The 15,299-nt window shown below is 41.6% G+C and overlaps 1 protein-coding gene across 3 annotated transcripts in view; it reads left to right on the forward strand.

The window, feature by feature from the left end:
- MOB3B (MOB kinase activator 3B) overlaps positions 1–15,299 on the forward strand; it is a 139,663-nt gene that overhangs the window by 105,899 nt on the left and 18,465 nt on the right. Inside the window, exon 5 of one of the 3 annotated variants that reach the window (XM_075020410.1) lies at positions 14,570–14,988. The exons of 1 other annotated variant lie outside the window; for it this stretch is intronic. In XM_075020410.1, coding sequence (XP_074876511.1) covers positions 14,570–14,599 — 30 coding nt within the window. In that variant the 3' untranslated portion in view covers positions 14,600–14,988. Of the gene's footprint in view, positions 1–14,569; positions 14,989–15,299 lie in introns of those variants that run through there. One more of the 3 variants, XM_075020411.1, reaches the window with a different exon arrangement.

A 15,299-nucleotide genomic window follows, 5' to 3' on the forward strand; every position in this document is an offset into this window, starting at 1 on the left:
TAGCCAAAACTGGTGATTTTCATAGAAATGTAGAATGGTTTGGGTTGGAAGAGACCTTTAAAGGTCATCTAGTCCAACCCCACTGCAGTAAGCAGGGACATCTTCAACTAGATCAGGTTCCTCAGACCCCTGTCCAACCTGACCTTGAATGTTTCCAGAAATGGAGCATCTACCACCTCTCTGGGCAACCTCTTCCAGTGTTTCACCACCCTCATTGTAAAAAATTTCTTCTTTATATCTGGTCTGAATCTACTGTCTTTTCATTTAAAACCATTACCCCTTGTCCTATCACTACAGACCCTAATAAAAATTCTGTCCCCATCTTTCTTGTAACCCCCTTTAAGTAGTGAAAGACCACAATAAGGTCTCCCTGGATCCTTCTCTTCTCCAGGCTGAACAACCCCAACTCTCTCAGCCATTGTGCATAGGAGAGGTGTTCCATCCCTCTGATCATTTTTGTGTCCCTCCTCTGGACCCGCTCCAACAGGTCCATGTCTTTCGTGTGCTGAGGACCCCAGAGCTGGATGCAGGACTCCTGGTGGGGTCTCACCAGAGCAGAGCAGAGGGGCAGAATCCCCTCCCTCAACCTGCTGGTCACGCTGCTTTTGATGCAGCCCGGGGTACAGTTGGCCTTCTGGACTGTGAGTGCACATTGTCGGCTCATGTTCAGCTTTTCATCCACCACCACCCCCAAGTCCTTCTCCACAGGGCTGTTCTCAATCCCTTCATCCCTCAATCCCTTCATCCCCCAGCCTGTATTGATACCAGGGGTTGTCCTGACCCATGTGCAGGACCTTGCTCTTGCCCTTGTTGAACCTCATGAGGTTCACATGGGCCCACTTCTTGAGCTTGTCGAGGTCCCTCTGAATGGCATCCTGTCCCTCAGGTGTGTCAACCACACCACTCAGCTTGGTGTCATCTGCAAACTTGCTGAGGCTGCATTTGATCCCACTGTCCATGTCACTGATAAAGATATTAAACCGTACTGGTCCCAATACAGACCCCTGAGGGACACCACTTGTCACTGATCTCCATCCGGACGTTGTGCTGTTGACCACTACCCTCTGGATGCGACCATCCAACCAATTCCTCATCCACCTAATAGTCCATCCATCAAATCCATATCTCTCTAATTCAGAGAGAAGGACATTGTGAGGGACCATGTCAAAGGCCTTACAGAAGTCCAGATAGACAGCATCCATAGCTCTTCCCTTGTCCACTGATGTAGTCTCTCCATCATAGAAGGCCACTAGGTTGGTCAGGCAGGACATGCCGTTGGTGAAGCCATGCTGGCTGTCTCAAATCACCTCCCTGTCCTCCATGTGCCTTAACATAGCTTTTAGCAGGATCTGTTCCATGATCTTCCCAGGCACAGAGGTGAGGGTGACAGGTTGGTAGTTCCCAGGGTCCTCCTTTCTACCCTTCTTAAAAATGTGTGCAGTGTTTCCCTTTTTCCAGTCAATGGGAACTTCATCTGACTGCCATGACTTTTCAGGTATCACGGAAAGTGGTTTGGCAATTACATCAGCCAATTCCCTCGGGACTCTGGGATGTGTCTTGTCAGGTCCAATAGACCTGACATGTTCAGATTTCTCAGGTGGTCATGAACCTGATCTTCTTCTACAGTAGGAGCGACTTTGCTCCCCAGTCCCTGTCTTGTGGTCCATCCACTTGAGATGTGTGGGAAAAGACATTGACAGTGAAGACTGAGGCAAAGCAGTTGTTGAATACCTCAGTCTTCTCCTTGTCTGCTGTTACCAGTTTGCCCGTCGTGTTCATTGTGGGTGTACACCTTCTTTGGCCTTCCTTTTCTGGCTGACATACCCATAGAAATCCTTCTTATTTTATTATTCTTTGTGTCCCTTGCCAAGATCAGCTCCAGCTGTGCCTTGGGCTTTCTGACCCCATCCCAACACAACCAGGCAATACCCCTCTACTCTTCCCAGGATACCTGTCCCTGCTTCCACTGCCTGTGCATTTCCTTCTTGCCCTTTAGTTTGACCAGCAGGGCTTGACACATACATGCTAGTCTCTTGCCATCCTTTCCTGATTTCTTAGACATGGGAATTGAGAGCTCTTGTACTCTGTGGAAAGTGCCCTTAAAGATCTGGCAGCTCTGTTCTGCTGCTCCCTTGTCCCTAAGGCCAATTTCTGAGGGGGTCCTATTTACTAGCTCCTTGAACAGCTGGAATTTTTGCCAGGACACTTTCCTGAGTGGTTATACATAGCCTAATATCGGCACAAGACAGGTGGTGGAAACATGGAGCTGGGAGGGGAAATGTGATGGTGCGACTGTTGCTTTTGTGGCAGCCTGCACTTCTGACAGCACAAACATATCCAAAAGTGTAGTCCTTCACTGTGTGCTGGAAGACTGAGTGACCCTACCTTCACGTGGGAGTTTGGGCTTGCAGCAGTTGCTGGTGCTAGTCCTGCCAGGTGTTTAGGGTATCACACAGAAGTGCAAAATACCAAATCAAGAAGTCTCTGTTTTCACATGAGTTTCTCCAGGCACCCTGTCTGTTTCAGGATGAGCTAATTAAAGTACCATAGGCAGATGTTGCTCAGGTGAACACTTAAGTGTTTCTCTTTCATGCTTTTTGCTTTGCCAGGGCTACAGCAAGGTAAGTATTAGTCCCCCAGCTCTGTCACTACTGTGCTTGAAGCCCAAGTAGTTACTGTTACACATCCAATTTACTACAAACAGTACATCTTTTCACAAAATAATTAGCAGCTTTGCTGCATCTTTGTCTATATGACAAAAAATGTTTACTCACCAGGCAATTTTTTGCCAGACATGCTGTAGACATAGTAGAAATACCATAAACATAGCCCATCTGGCACTAGCCCTATCCAGTGATCACAGTGGCAAAATCAGCAGTAGCAGGCTTAACAAAACATGGCAAAGTATGGGCATTTTGACAAGGGTACACTCAGATGAAACACAGCTGAGTTAAAACAAGATGATTAAATGAGACTTGTTCTGCAGACAAATTTTTCAAGCATATATTTTAAAATAAAAGTATACCTTTCTTAATTCACTAGAATTTTTTTCCAAATTATTATTTGTCTGCTTAGCTAATTTGTTATGTTTATGGTGAAAATTAGAATTTGTGCTTTTCCAGTCCATTTTCTCCATATGTCCATTTACAATCTTCATGAAAGTAGTGATGGTACCCATAAATCAATAGACTGTTGTCATGGTTTAACCCCAGCCAGCAACTAAGTACCACAAAGCCGCTCACTCACTCCTCCCCACCCAGTGGGATGGGGGAGAAAATCGGGCAAAAGAAGCAAAACCCGCGGGTTGACATAAGAACGGTTTAATAGAACAGAAAAGAAGAAACTAATGATAATGATAACACTAATAAAATAACAACAGCAATAATGAAAGGATTGGAATGCACAAATGATGCGCAGGGCAACTGCTCACCACCTGCCGATTGACACCCAGCTAGTCCCCCAGCGGCGATCCCCCACCCCCACTTCCCAGTTCCTATACAATACGTGACATCCCATGGTCTGGAATACCCCTTTGGCCAGTTTGGGTCAGGAGCCCTGGCTGTGTCCTGTGCCAACTTCTTGTGCCCCTCCAGCCTTCTTGCTGGCTGGGCATCAGAAGCTGAAAAATCATTGACTTTAGTCTAAACACTACTGAGCAACAACTGAAAATATCAGTGTGTTACCAACATTCTTCTTATACTGAACTCAAAACATAGCACTGTACCAGCTACTAGGAAGACAGTTAACTCTATCCCAGCTGAAACTAGGACAACTGTGAAATATAAATTATTTGCCAGTCAGCAGAGGACAGTTTGAGCTAAAAAGGAGAGGAGAACTGATTTCATTAAAGTCACTGTGTTCTTGTTATCACTATCCTTTATAGCTACCCATTTCTATTTTTATATTGCTGGTCATTGCCATCAAAGTACAGCCCATTAGATCCTTCTGAAGCATCCTGTATTATAGCACTTCCAAGAAGCAAGACAACAATAATATTAATATATTGTTTTAAAAATATCTCTGGGTTTTTATCCTCCTAGACTTCCCAGTGTGTTCTGTGTGCTGGCTGGCTGGCTTAAGCTTTAGGCAGGGAACATGTAAGGTTTACTCTTGTTCAGCGTCATAGATGCTGCTCATGCTCCAGAAGGATAACTGATCATTCCCTAATTAATCTCTTGTTAACAGATTCTGACCCAAAAATCTACCAGTGAAGCTTCTGTATGAAAAGCTTTTCTTTCTGCTTTCCTCATCCCTTGACATTGGGGCATTCAGACAGAGAGCTGGCAACCCACTGCCACTCTGGTAAGAACAGGCAAGCCCAATCCAAATAGCTCCTTCTGGAGAAGCTGACACCTAGCTTTTCCATCCCTTCTCTGGCCTGCTTTTGTCTGTCCTCCCACAAAATTGCACACCATGCCCTCTATTGGATAGAAATCAGCCTCTCTTAATGCAAAACTCACTTCCTAAATATTTATCATGTGTCTTGTAGAAAACTGTGACCAACAGTTACATGTGCCAGTAGATGCAGAACTAACACCCAATATGTGTGTACATACAGTTAACTGAGTCAGAGGTCATTTACCAATGTGTGCATGTTCTGTGGCTGTCTTTAGGCATGTAATGTAGGCATACAGCTATTCTAAAACTGTTCAAAATTCAGGTACTTGTGCATTCGCAAGAACAACTCACAGTATGAATTTATCTAATAATTTAGTTTTCCTGCAAGGTTGTTGCTTATGGTTGCTTTAAATTCTGTTACTCATCACAAAGTGGTAGAGTCACTTAGTACTTTTTCGGGTATTATCCAAAATCATATAAATACTTGTTGAGCCAACTTTAAAGTAGGTATAATTTTCTTTCTTTATTTCCCCCCCCCCCCGGTTGTTTGCTTTAGTAGAAGAGTCTCCATTCAGGCAAGGCTTGTCACTGCTGCCAACTAGCCAGCAGTACTTTTTCCTTCTTAAAACAAAAAAAGAAAAAAAAAAGGAGAAAAAGAAACAGAAAAAAAAAAAGGAAGAAACCAAACATTCTCTGCCCCCGTCCAGTTTTTCCACTTCAACGAGATATGGTGATAATATCCAACAGGATTTCTTTAACATTGTAAAAATGATGAGAATTTCTCACCAAATGGATCTGATCACTAACTGAAGAAGAAACCAGTGGTAGCTAAATAAATGCCATCTTTTCCATCTCCTCCATTTCCTGCAAGAAGTTAGGGGGAAATGAGAACTCTAGGACTTAACATTGCTGAGAAATAGGATTCTCAGCTTTGATGCTCAAAGAAAGCAGAGTAAGATGCACTGCAGTACCAGAGTTCCTGAGTAAATAGTTTCTGGTATGCACGTTTTAATGACTATTTTTATCACATCAGCTGCTTTGCTTGCACTGAACCCAAGCATGGACTGCTGAGAACAGGAGGACAGAAGGACTTTCCTACTGACAATTTTCTGTGTGTCATCAACTCATCAGAGGTTTTGGAGTGGTTCTTTCTGGTGCTGTGGATTAACCGATCTGCTGTCTTGTGCTCTGACACAATTACCTCTCTTTTGTGGGTACATAAGTACAGGTGTCTTTTGCTGGTGAGGAGCACACCATGTAAGTCCTGTTTTAAAGTTAAGCTAATGAATGTAAATTACAGCTTGTTGAATAAATGGGCTTCTCCAAATTAATTCACATTTCGTAGTTTGCAATAAACAACATCACATTTGTACTTCAACGACATTATTAATAGAAGATAAAAAGAGTTATAGTTAACAGTCCAGAATAAAGTGAGAACTGGAAACTTTTGAAGAAGCTTTTTCCTCCAAATCTCTTTAATTTTGCAAAACATTAAAAGAGCAGAAACTAACTGCAATATAACATCCATCTGATACTTTTGCACTTTTTTTTTTTTACAATGAACTCCCATGAGATTGCTGTAATACAAAAGACATGACACACAAAAAATCTTTTCAATAATTATTTAATTAATTTTGAGCTTCTGATGCGTTGATGAGAATCTTGCCTAGTCAATAGGTTGTTGCTCTGTGCTAGCTCAGTATGTGTGGTGAGTACCTGGCTTGATTATGGCAACAATGAGTAAAAACAGAGTAGAAGGCAGCAATTGTGGTTGCAAAAACCACAAAAAATGACAGCGGCATTCCAGGTCAGGTGTGATACAAAGATGGAATTTGAAATTATTTGCTTTACAATGGATACATAAGTGTCCCTTTACTCACATGTGAGCTTCCTGCACATGGACTTGCCCCCTATTTAAATTCTGAGCTGAATCAGTTCCAAAATTGCTCCTTTAGTAGCCAATGTGAAGCAGAGTTGCAGTTCATGCCCCATCAAGGAAAAACCCAAGAGAATACACTGTAGGTAGAATCATAAAGTGGCAAAACCTTTAAGAGTTTGATCAAATACGCTTTAACATCTATATTTGTATGGGTCCATTTACACTAGTTCTTATACTGATTAGTAGAAGGGGTCCTTGCTGATTGTCTGTGCTCTGTGTGGAAGGCGCATTAACAGCAACCGGACACAGGAAAAAGCTTTTTCACCAGCACTGCTAAAAGTAAAAGATGAGAACTCCTCCACTGTGGTTCCTGTAATGCTTTTGGAAATGCTTTTGTCCTATGTGCATTAGCATCTCAGCTGTTCTTATTACTATAGAGAGAACTACTGATGTTCATTTTCTTTAACAAAGTATCATCCTCCCAGTTTAGATATATCCTGTGCTTCTCTGAATAAGGTAGGTCAGCTGCCCTTACTAGACTGAAACAAGGAGGCAATCCACTGATTGAATGTTGTCAATCTTCACAAATAAAAGACTGCTTAAAAAAAAAAACAAACAACAGCAGCATGTCATGGTTTAACCCCAGCCAGCAACTAAGCACCATGCAGCGACACACTCACTTCCCCCCCACCCAGTGGGATGGGGGAGAAAATGAGGAATAGAAGTAAAACTTGTGTGTTGAGATAAGAACGGTTTAATAGAACAGAAAAGAAGAAACTAATAATGATAACTAATAAAATGACAATAGTAAGAATAAAAGGATTGGAATATGCAAGTGATGCTCAATGCAATTGCTCACCACCTGCTGACCAATGCTCAGTCAGTTCCTGAGCAGCAATCGCCCCCCAGGCCAACTCCCCCCAGTTTATATACTGGACATGACATGACATGGTATGGAATACCCCTTTGGCCAGTTTGGGTCACCTTCCCTGGCTGTGTCCCCTCCCAACTTCTTGTGCCCCTCCAGCCTTCTTGCTGGCTGGGCATCAGAAGCTGAAAAATCATTGACTTTAGTCTAAACACTACTGAGCAACAACTGAAAACATCAGTGTTATCAACATTCTTCACAAACTGAACTCAAAACATAGCACTGTACCACCTACCAGAAAGACAACTAACTCCATCCCAGCTGAAACCAAGACACAGCAGAACTTGAGATTTCCTAGAACTCAAAACAACCTGCAATTTTGGATAACCGTTCAAAAAATTATCTGTAATTTCCTTTCTGTAACACTTAACATCTTAATCCAGTAGTCTAACTGGCATGAGAAGGCGATTGTGAAGATATTAAGAACAAGTTTTGGGAGAGCTAGTCTACCTAACTAAAAATACGTATTTGCATAATTTGAATAGTACTTATTGAGTGACTCTATTAATTTTATTGAGTATTGGATTGGGCTGTTACTATTCTTTCTAAACCCACGTGAACCAGAAAACTGAGAAACAGCAAGAACAATTTTTCTCATTGCCAAAAGAAAAAATCTAGTGCCACATGAACTTGGCAGTTTTGTAAAAAAAGGGAAAGATGTATTTATCATCCCATTTAAAGGGATCTGTTAGTGTATAAAATTACTTATGTAAAATACCTACTATATGCAACAGAATTGTAGTTCATAGTAGAGAACTAACATCTCTCCTGATACATTTTCTGCAAAATTTTACACTAGAGATAGGGTTACAGTTTGCTTATTCACTCTGCATGACCTCAGTGCCAAAAGGAGCACATTTGAAGTCTGTTTAATAGGGTAAGATACACTAAAACTGGCAGATGGACTTTTATTTTATCATTACAGAATATAAAAACACACAGAAGGTGAAAGTACCTCCTTGGAATATGATGCCTTTAAGCAAGTTGGTCATCCAAATGCATGTTCTGTGTATCTGCCTGGATCTAACCCTACTGACAGGTGCATTTCGCAATGTAATTTCCTGATACTGTTCCTGCTTGCAGTCAGTTGATAAAATGCCTTTGTTGTCAGTGATAAGAGGTTACATTTGCAGACAGGAGTATTATCTGTGTCCTGCAAACACCACCATAGAAATTCAGGAGTAATCAACTAGGATTATTATCACACCATCCTTAGCTTCAAAATAACTACCCTGAAGCCAATCAGATTGTAGGAGAGATTAATTTAGTCCTGTGCATCATGATAACTGAGACTCATTCAAGTGGAAGATGACCTGAAACCTAACAAAGGAAATACCCCAATGATCAATATGCCCATTGGATAGCAATTACCAGTCTGTAAATACCTTTCTGTCAATATACAGAGACAGGGGCAACTAAAGAAGTAGAGGAAATTTTTTTCAGTAACTTTGGAGAAAACAATTTTTAAATGAAGATTCAAGGTGTGGCTTTAACTAAAACGCCAGAAAAAAAGGAGTTTTGCAAATGAGTTAACTGTTACAAATCTAGCTTCAGCCTTCCTATCCTGGTCAATTAGCTGTCTAAATATAGATTAGTTGTACAGCACAGGATCTTAGACCGCGTGATCTGTGCTATTCCATAGTAAACAGCCTCTTTTGTGACCAGGGTACAAAGAGCCTTGTCCACATGATGATTATTTGTCAATTGTTGAAATCTTTGTGAAGAAAACAACAAAAATGTTGCAGAAGCCATAGCCATTTGTGCTTTGAAGAGCAGTATGTAAAATGTTCCTTTAAACCTTTTGCTTCTTCATCTACTTATTCTGTGAAGTGGCTCCGTGGGTACATCACTGAGCCTCTCTGCATATATATGCGATTCCCCTTGGGTGTGGCTTGCTTTTCTGTCTGTGAGAGTAGGGATGAGAAATGTATGTCCCAGTGATGCTTCTGTCTGCTCCAGCAGAGCCTTCTAATCATGAACCACACATCACAAGGGTTGTTTGGGTATTGCCTTCCTGCCCAACATCGTGTATTTATTCACAGGATTGTAACACAGATATTAAGTTGCTTAACTGTGAGAATATGGTTAAGGCTGGGCAATGTTTTTTTGGGGGTTGCAGTGTTTGAAGACATGAGTACATGGCAGGCTACATGTGGAAAGTTGTTTTCTCTAGGTTGGTTAAGTTGGGACAGGTGAATTGGGCATGGTGTCTGTTGCTGGCATCTCCTTGCTGTTCACTGCTTGGCCAGGTCTTCCAAGCTGCTGGGTACCTCTGGGCAAGGTATCCCTGCCCGTCAGGAGGCAATACTTTTCCTCTAATCACTGCTCTGCTGAGACACTTGCATCCACATCTTAAACCCTCGCAATGCTTAAAACAGTTGTCAAAGGGCTAAAACAAGCTGTTGTCACATCATTCTTAGGCTTGCCAACTGACAGTAGGAGGTGAGGAGGGGGAATGGCAAGCCCTGCCCGGCTGCGGTTTGGGGAACTGGAAGTGAGGGTGGGACAGAGGCACTGAACGAGAATTCAGATCTTTAAAGCGGCCCTGGTTTTAGTGAAGGTGATTATTGCATTTATTAATTTTCTGGTGTTCTTATAGAATACTTTTATACTATTTATTCATGTCACTTCACTCACTTTCCCCTCAGCTTTTTCACAAGACAGACCGCAGACCCCTTGCTTCTATTAAATACTGGAAGAAAGGTGATGTCTGTTTTTTTTATGCCTTATGTTTTGCCAACTCCGTTTTTGACTCATGCAAGCATAGAAGCACTAATTTCTTTGAAGAACATGATTCCCTGTTGGGGAACTCATTCTTCTTCTAACACATTCAAATTTGATCTGCATCTCCCCATAGGTAGATTTGTTTTGTTAAAAAGAGATTTCTTCAGCTACTTTTGCATGCTGCAAGATGTCAGATTTTTCCCATTCTTTTCCTACTTTATTTAAAGGTGAACTGTGGAGTGGAAATTAAAATAGTTAGGTATAGATTTATGCGCTGAATGTATCTGACATGTACGTTAGAGCAGTACGGAGGGGAGAGGACCAGACATCTATCAGAGATAAAGATTGATTACCCTTTTAAGACTGTGTGTTGCTTTTTTCCTTTCTTCTGGGAAATCATGTTGGTATTCCCTGGAAAATGTTGAGGAATGCATCCTTCCATGAAATCACAAATGCTAACACAATGGACAGATTTCTGGTGCCTACAAAGTGGCTTGTTAGCATTAACTCCAGCAAGTGAGGAAGTACTTTTAAGGACTTGACAAAGAATAGCAAATGTTTCTCTTTAAGTTACTTAGAAGTTAGTTCTGTGTTAAATTCTCCTCAGTGGCTGATCTGTGGCCACAACATACAGATAGGGTCCAGATTTTTCTGTTTTGTATTTTGGCTTTGAAAACCAGAATTTATTTCTGCCTTCATTTTTTGAGTTAACTCTGTAATCCAAAATTCAGAGCAAGAGCAAGTCAATGCAGTGATACAGAATAACGCTCTGGAATTTCTTGTTATTCATTTGCAAGAGGAAGCACATCTGGTATCAAAAGCTTTGGTATGGAGAGTTTCTGTTAACAATGTTTTGTGTGTTTAGTCAGCACAGAAAGACTTTGAAAGTTTTAAATATCTTTAAAAATGTTTGTGCGTGCCTGTCCACGTCTCTGTGTCTGATTCTCTAACTTGTCTGTCTAGCCTGTATATTTCATTTAATATCCAGCTGGGGCTGGGTATTGGTAGTACCTTAAGCCAAAGAGTCAGTGTTTCCAGTCTTCCTGCCTTCTCAGATGAGTCAGTCAACAGCTAGTTGTAATTTCCCATGTTTGGGAAGCACTCTTATGTGCTTTTAATTGGTAATCATTAGTCAAGAATATACCTCTACATATTTCCCAAATTAAAATGAACAGTAAAGTTTCAGAGAAGCACAAAACCAGTAAGTCTCAGGAAACACTGAAGAAGACTCAGCTTTGAGTTTGTGTTAAAGGCAGTGCTCACCTAATGGCTGTGCACCACCAGAACAACTAAGGAGCCAGATCTCTGATGAGGTTTGAGAGGGACTTCTCTGCTGAGTTAAGTAGAGTGGGACTGTGTGCTAAGTTCCCTGGTGCTCATCAGAATCAGTGATTTTCCAGCAGGCTCTGTGAAGAGCGGGTGATTAGTTTTTAAAGGTAAGTATCTCAGAGGGAGCATTTGGCAAGTAGGAGCATTTTGTTCTATAAAAGGCTCAGCAGTAGGCTATGCAGCACACAGCATGCCTCATGTTGCCGCCTGGCTGAGGCTGGACACTGTGGGTATGACCCTTCCTCTCATTCTCACCAGCATTTTGAGTGAAGCTAACTTTTTCTTTGCCAGCTTCCTAATTATATCAGTCTCTGAGAAAGCATTTCCTGTTTGTTTTTCTTCCCTATTGTAAATTCCTCTAAGAAAAAAACAGCTAGAAGTAGGTCACTCTCACAAAGCATGTACCAATTCACTGTTTCAAGGATAAAGTTTTCGTGGTTTTTTTTTTTGAAAAACACATCTAGTTCATTGTCATTGGCTGAAATCAGAGCTTAGGCACATATATGCAGGAATGCAATGTGACCATGTGTCTGTACTTCTGTGTCCCTCATTGACTGGTAACAATATAGGTCAATACAGAAAAAAATTTCTGTGCATCAGAGATGATCACATTTTGTAAGTTTTAAGTTTTTCTGACATTACAACTTTGGTGAGCATTTCCAAAACCAAAGCCAAGCAGGTGTTGGAACAGAAAGCCTGTTAAGTAGAAGCAGGAAGAAAACTTCAGAGCCATTTGCAGCAACATCCTCCTGACAGGGCAGGGGGAACAGGATTTAGCGGGGAGATAGTGGATGTAAGCGACTGTGAATATAACTGTATAACCAGACAAAAATCCAGAAATGAAGGGAGGGAGAGGCTTGGGGAGAATTTGTATTACTATAAAAAATAAATTCTGCCTCTACAGAAAAGTTAGGAATGGCATGGTAGGTTTATGTGTCATGACTCTTGAGCAGTGAAACACTCACAGCTGCCACCTAGCTGAAACTTACATGGCAAACTGCTTTAAAGCCCTCTAGTTTACATCTCATGCATAGATTATCTAGGCCTCTGTTCTTTCCTTTGCCTGGACACATTTATCCATGTCTAAACTCCTGCCTCTGATGCTATTTTTTTCTTTAAAGTGAGAATAGAGACGCATTTTGCATGTTGAATATGTTGCTTATGATGTTTTATTATTCTGTTGAGAGGCAGTTTGCCACCCACTGCTCCCAAAGGAGGGTGACCAAGTTGACAATGACTCCGCTAGTGTCCACATTACTCTCTTTACTGCTTTTCTAACAGGATAGTAGCACAGTGTGGATGTGCAGACACTGAGTATGTGTAAATTTAAGAGGTCTGTAAAGTTTAACGCTGCCTTGAGAAGCATTAGCACCCAATTAATCTTCAGATAAGGGAAATTAAATTATTATTTAAAATCTGGGAAGAAAACACAGACTTTGGCAATAAATACGCCTTTCCTGAGTGTGTTTTAGCTCCTTTCTGCTTGTGGCAGATTTTGCTGAGGAAGGTGCTGAACAGTCTCCGCAACGCATGTGGCTCCTCAGGCGGTAGCAAAAAGTCTGGCACCACCGTATGGAGGCAGCTCGGAGTGCAGCTGGGGAGCGGCCAGGGCAGCACCTGGCATCCTCGGCTGGGAAAAACAGCTTTGGAAATGGTGTCGGGCCCTGTCAGTGAAACTTCTGCATGGTGTCAAACCACATCAGGGCTTGTGGCCCCTGCACTGCCCGGGAAGACCTTCCTGAGGGCTTCAGATCAAACTGCGTGCTGGTTGATTTTACCAGCTTCTAGATGCCTACTTTGGTCAGAGCTAGTTATCGTGGTGTTAGTGTAGTAGTAAATTAAATGCTGCTCTTCAGTATTTCCTAGCATAGTTGCTTTTTCTGATCTCTCAAAAAAAGAAGAGGGAGAGGCATTTTGTATATGCTTGTGTATAAAACAGTAGGAAGCTGTCCAACAGTGTGCTGAATTATGTTAAATTCTGCATTTGGTGTTTGTTGCTCTGAAGGAATAAGCCTAATCGCATCTGTTTCAAAGGAAAACAACCCCCCCACCCCCATCCCCCCCAAAAAAACCCAAACCCAAAACATTTAAGGAGAAAAAGAGACAGATTTTTCCATGAACATTCATCTTTGTCACCTTCAACAAATTGGAGGAAAGGAAAAACAACTACTAGTTCAGATTACTGTATGGATCACCGTGGAGATCACACATTACTGTATAAATTATTATTCTAATTACCATTGTCTTTATAACAGCTGCAAATGACAATACTCCATTGTTACATGCAATGACAGCAAAATTACAAGTGATGCCAGACAGTTTATGAATCAACAAGAAATGAAAACTAATTAAAGCTCTGGAAGGGGAAAGAAGTCCTACAGTTCTGCGTAGGATTCTAGGTGGAGAAAAGATCTGTTGAGCACAGAGTAAGATACAGTTACAAGACTGTCAGGAAGCCCTTTAAGTTAGATACTAATGATCTTATAAGTTATAACAAATTATTCAAGCAAGCTAAGAAGATTTTTAGAAATTCCTGATAACTTGGTAAATCTAAATGGATTTTTCCAAGGGAAATACTGTACAGTCTGGAGACACTATGAAAAAGGACCTAAAGTGACAACCTGCACAACTATGATGACCCTTAGATGTGGCAACCCTTCAGCCTTGGCAGCAAATGGCACACATTTATGCGATGTATGTGGATGGCTGTTGGACAGACCATCTGATACATCTTTGAAGAAAATCTGCTGAAAAATACGAAGAGTTTTATAGAATGGGGCAGCCAGTTGGGGCAGACAGTTATCAGAGAGTTTGTATCAGAGTGCCTGTAGATCAGAGCAATTAAATCCTGTATGGATCCCAAACCTCAGTTCCTAATGGAGTCTATGCATGCCCCAAGACCCCAACCTAGAGACAAATGCCTCAGCTCTGGTCAAGTGTTAAAGAACATTTGTGTCCATGTGCCCTTTGTGTCCACATGTAGGCAGAAGTAACTACACAAAGAATGTATCTCCACATTTCCTGCTGGCTGCAGGTTCAATGGCAATGATTGGAATCCTTTTTCTTATATTAAATTAAAAGGTTTCTTGCTTTTGCAGGTGATGTATTTCTTTTCTGGGGAATGTAAAACCATTTACCTGACATGGCTAGGGAATTAGTAGGGTATTAAAGCTGTCAAAAATGACAACACGCTGCATGCTAATTGCCAGTTTTGTTCATTGTCCTTGAAAGTGACAGAGAGGAGCAGAACCATGGATGCATATAAAACTGTGTGAATTTGAAGAGATGCAGAATTGTTACCTGGGAAGAGGTGTGTGCATGCTTTACAACAAATGCCATTTGCTTATTAATCTCCCCTTCTTGTTTTACAGAAAGAGATGACAACCAGGATGTGTCACTAAAAAGCTACCCACTGAAGAAAAGCAAGGTCCAATTTCCTTCTTACTGCAGAGTTCAAGAACGTGACAGTCCCCATGGACTGAGCCTGCTTGTTAATCCATGAAAGCAGGAAAGTTGGGAACCACAGTTACTTTCACAAACGCTTCCCACCACTGTCAGTGTTCTTAACACTGAATATGCTGCTAGGAAGCTCATCTGAGCAACACAGATTATTGAGGCAAAGAAGAATCAATTTCCTATTAGTTCTAGCTCCTTCATTAGGGACAAGAACCTCTTCAGCCACCAATGATGACAGACTGTGCTCCTGCTGCTAAAGCTTTACTGAAATTCAGGTCCCTGGGCTGACCTCCAGATTAGTTGTTTTGAAATGAAACTGTATTGTTAGCTGCAATGTTGTTTCCTTTTTCTTTTGTTTCTTGGTATGTGCTTTGTTTTGTAAGCGCAGCAGAATATTAAGACGGTCTAGAATTGCAGAAGACTTTTAGCCTTTAATGCCCCCCCACCCTTCACCAGGCCACCTAAGGCTTGGCCACCATTCCCAAATGCCAGCAAGCCTTGTGTTTCCAGGAACACAGCCCTGTCCTTCAGCTGATCAGGCAGTTTGTGCTTCATTGTGGCTCATAATTGGGTGACAATGGGACAGCCTGATCTGAATTAGATGAGTAGGAATCCAGATATAGCTCTGCAGTGTTGAAGTCTTCC

The sequence above is a fragment of the Buteo buteo genome, chromosome Z (genome assembly GCF_964188355.1).
Source record: "Buteo buteo chromosome Z, bButBut1.hap1.1, whole genome shotgun sequence".
In the NCBI taxonomy this organism is placed as follows: Eukaryota; Metazoa; Chordata; class Aves; order Accipitriformes; family Accipitridae; genus Buteo; species Buteo buteo.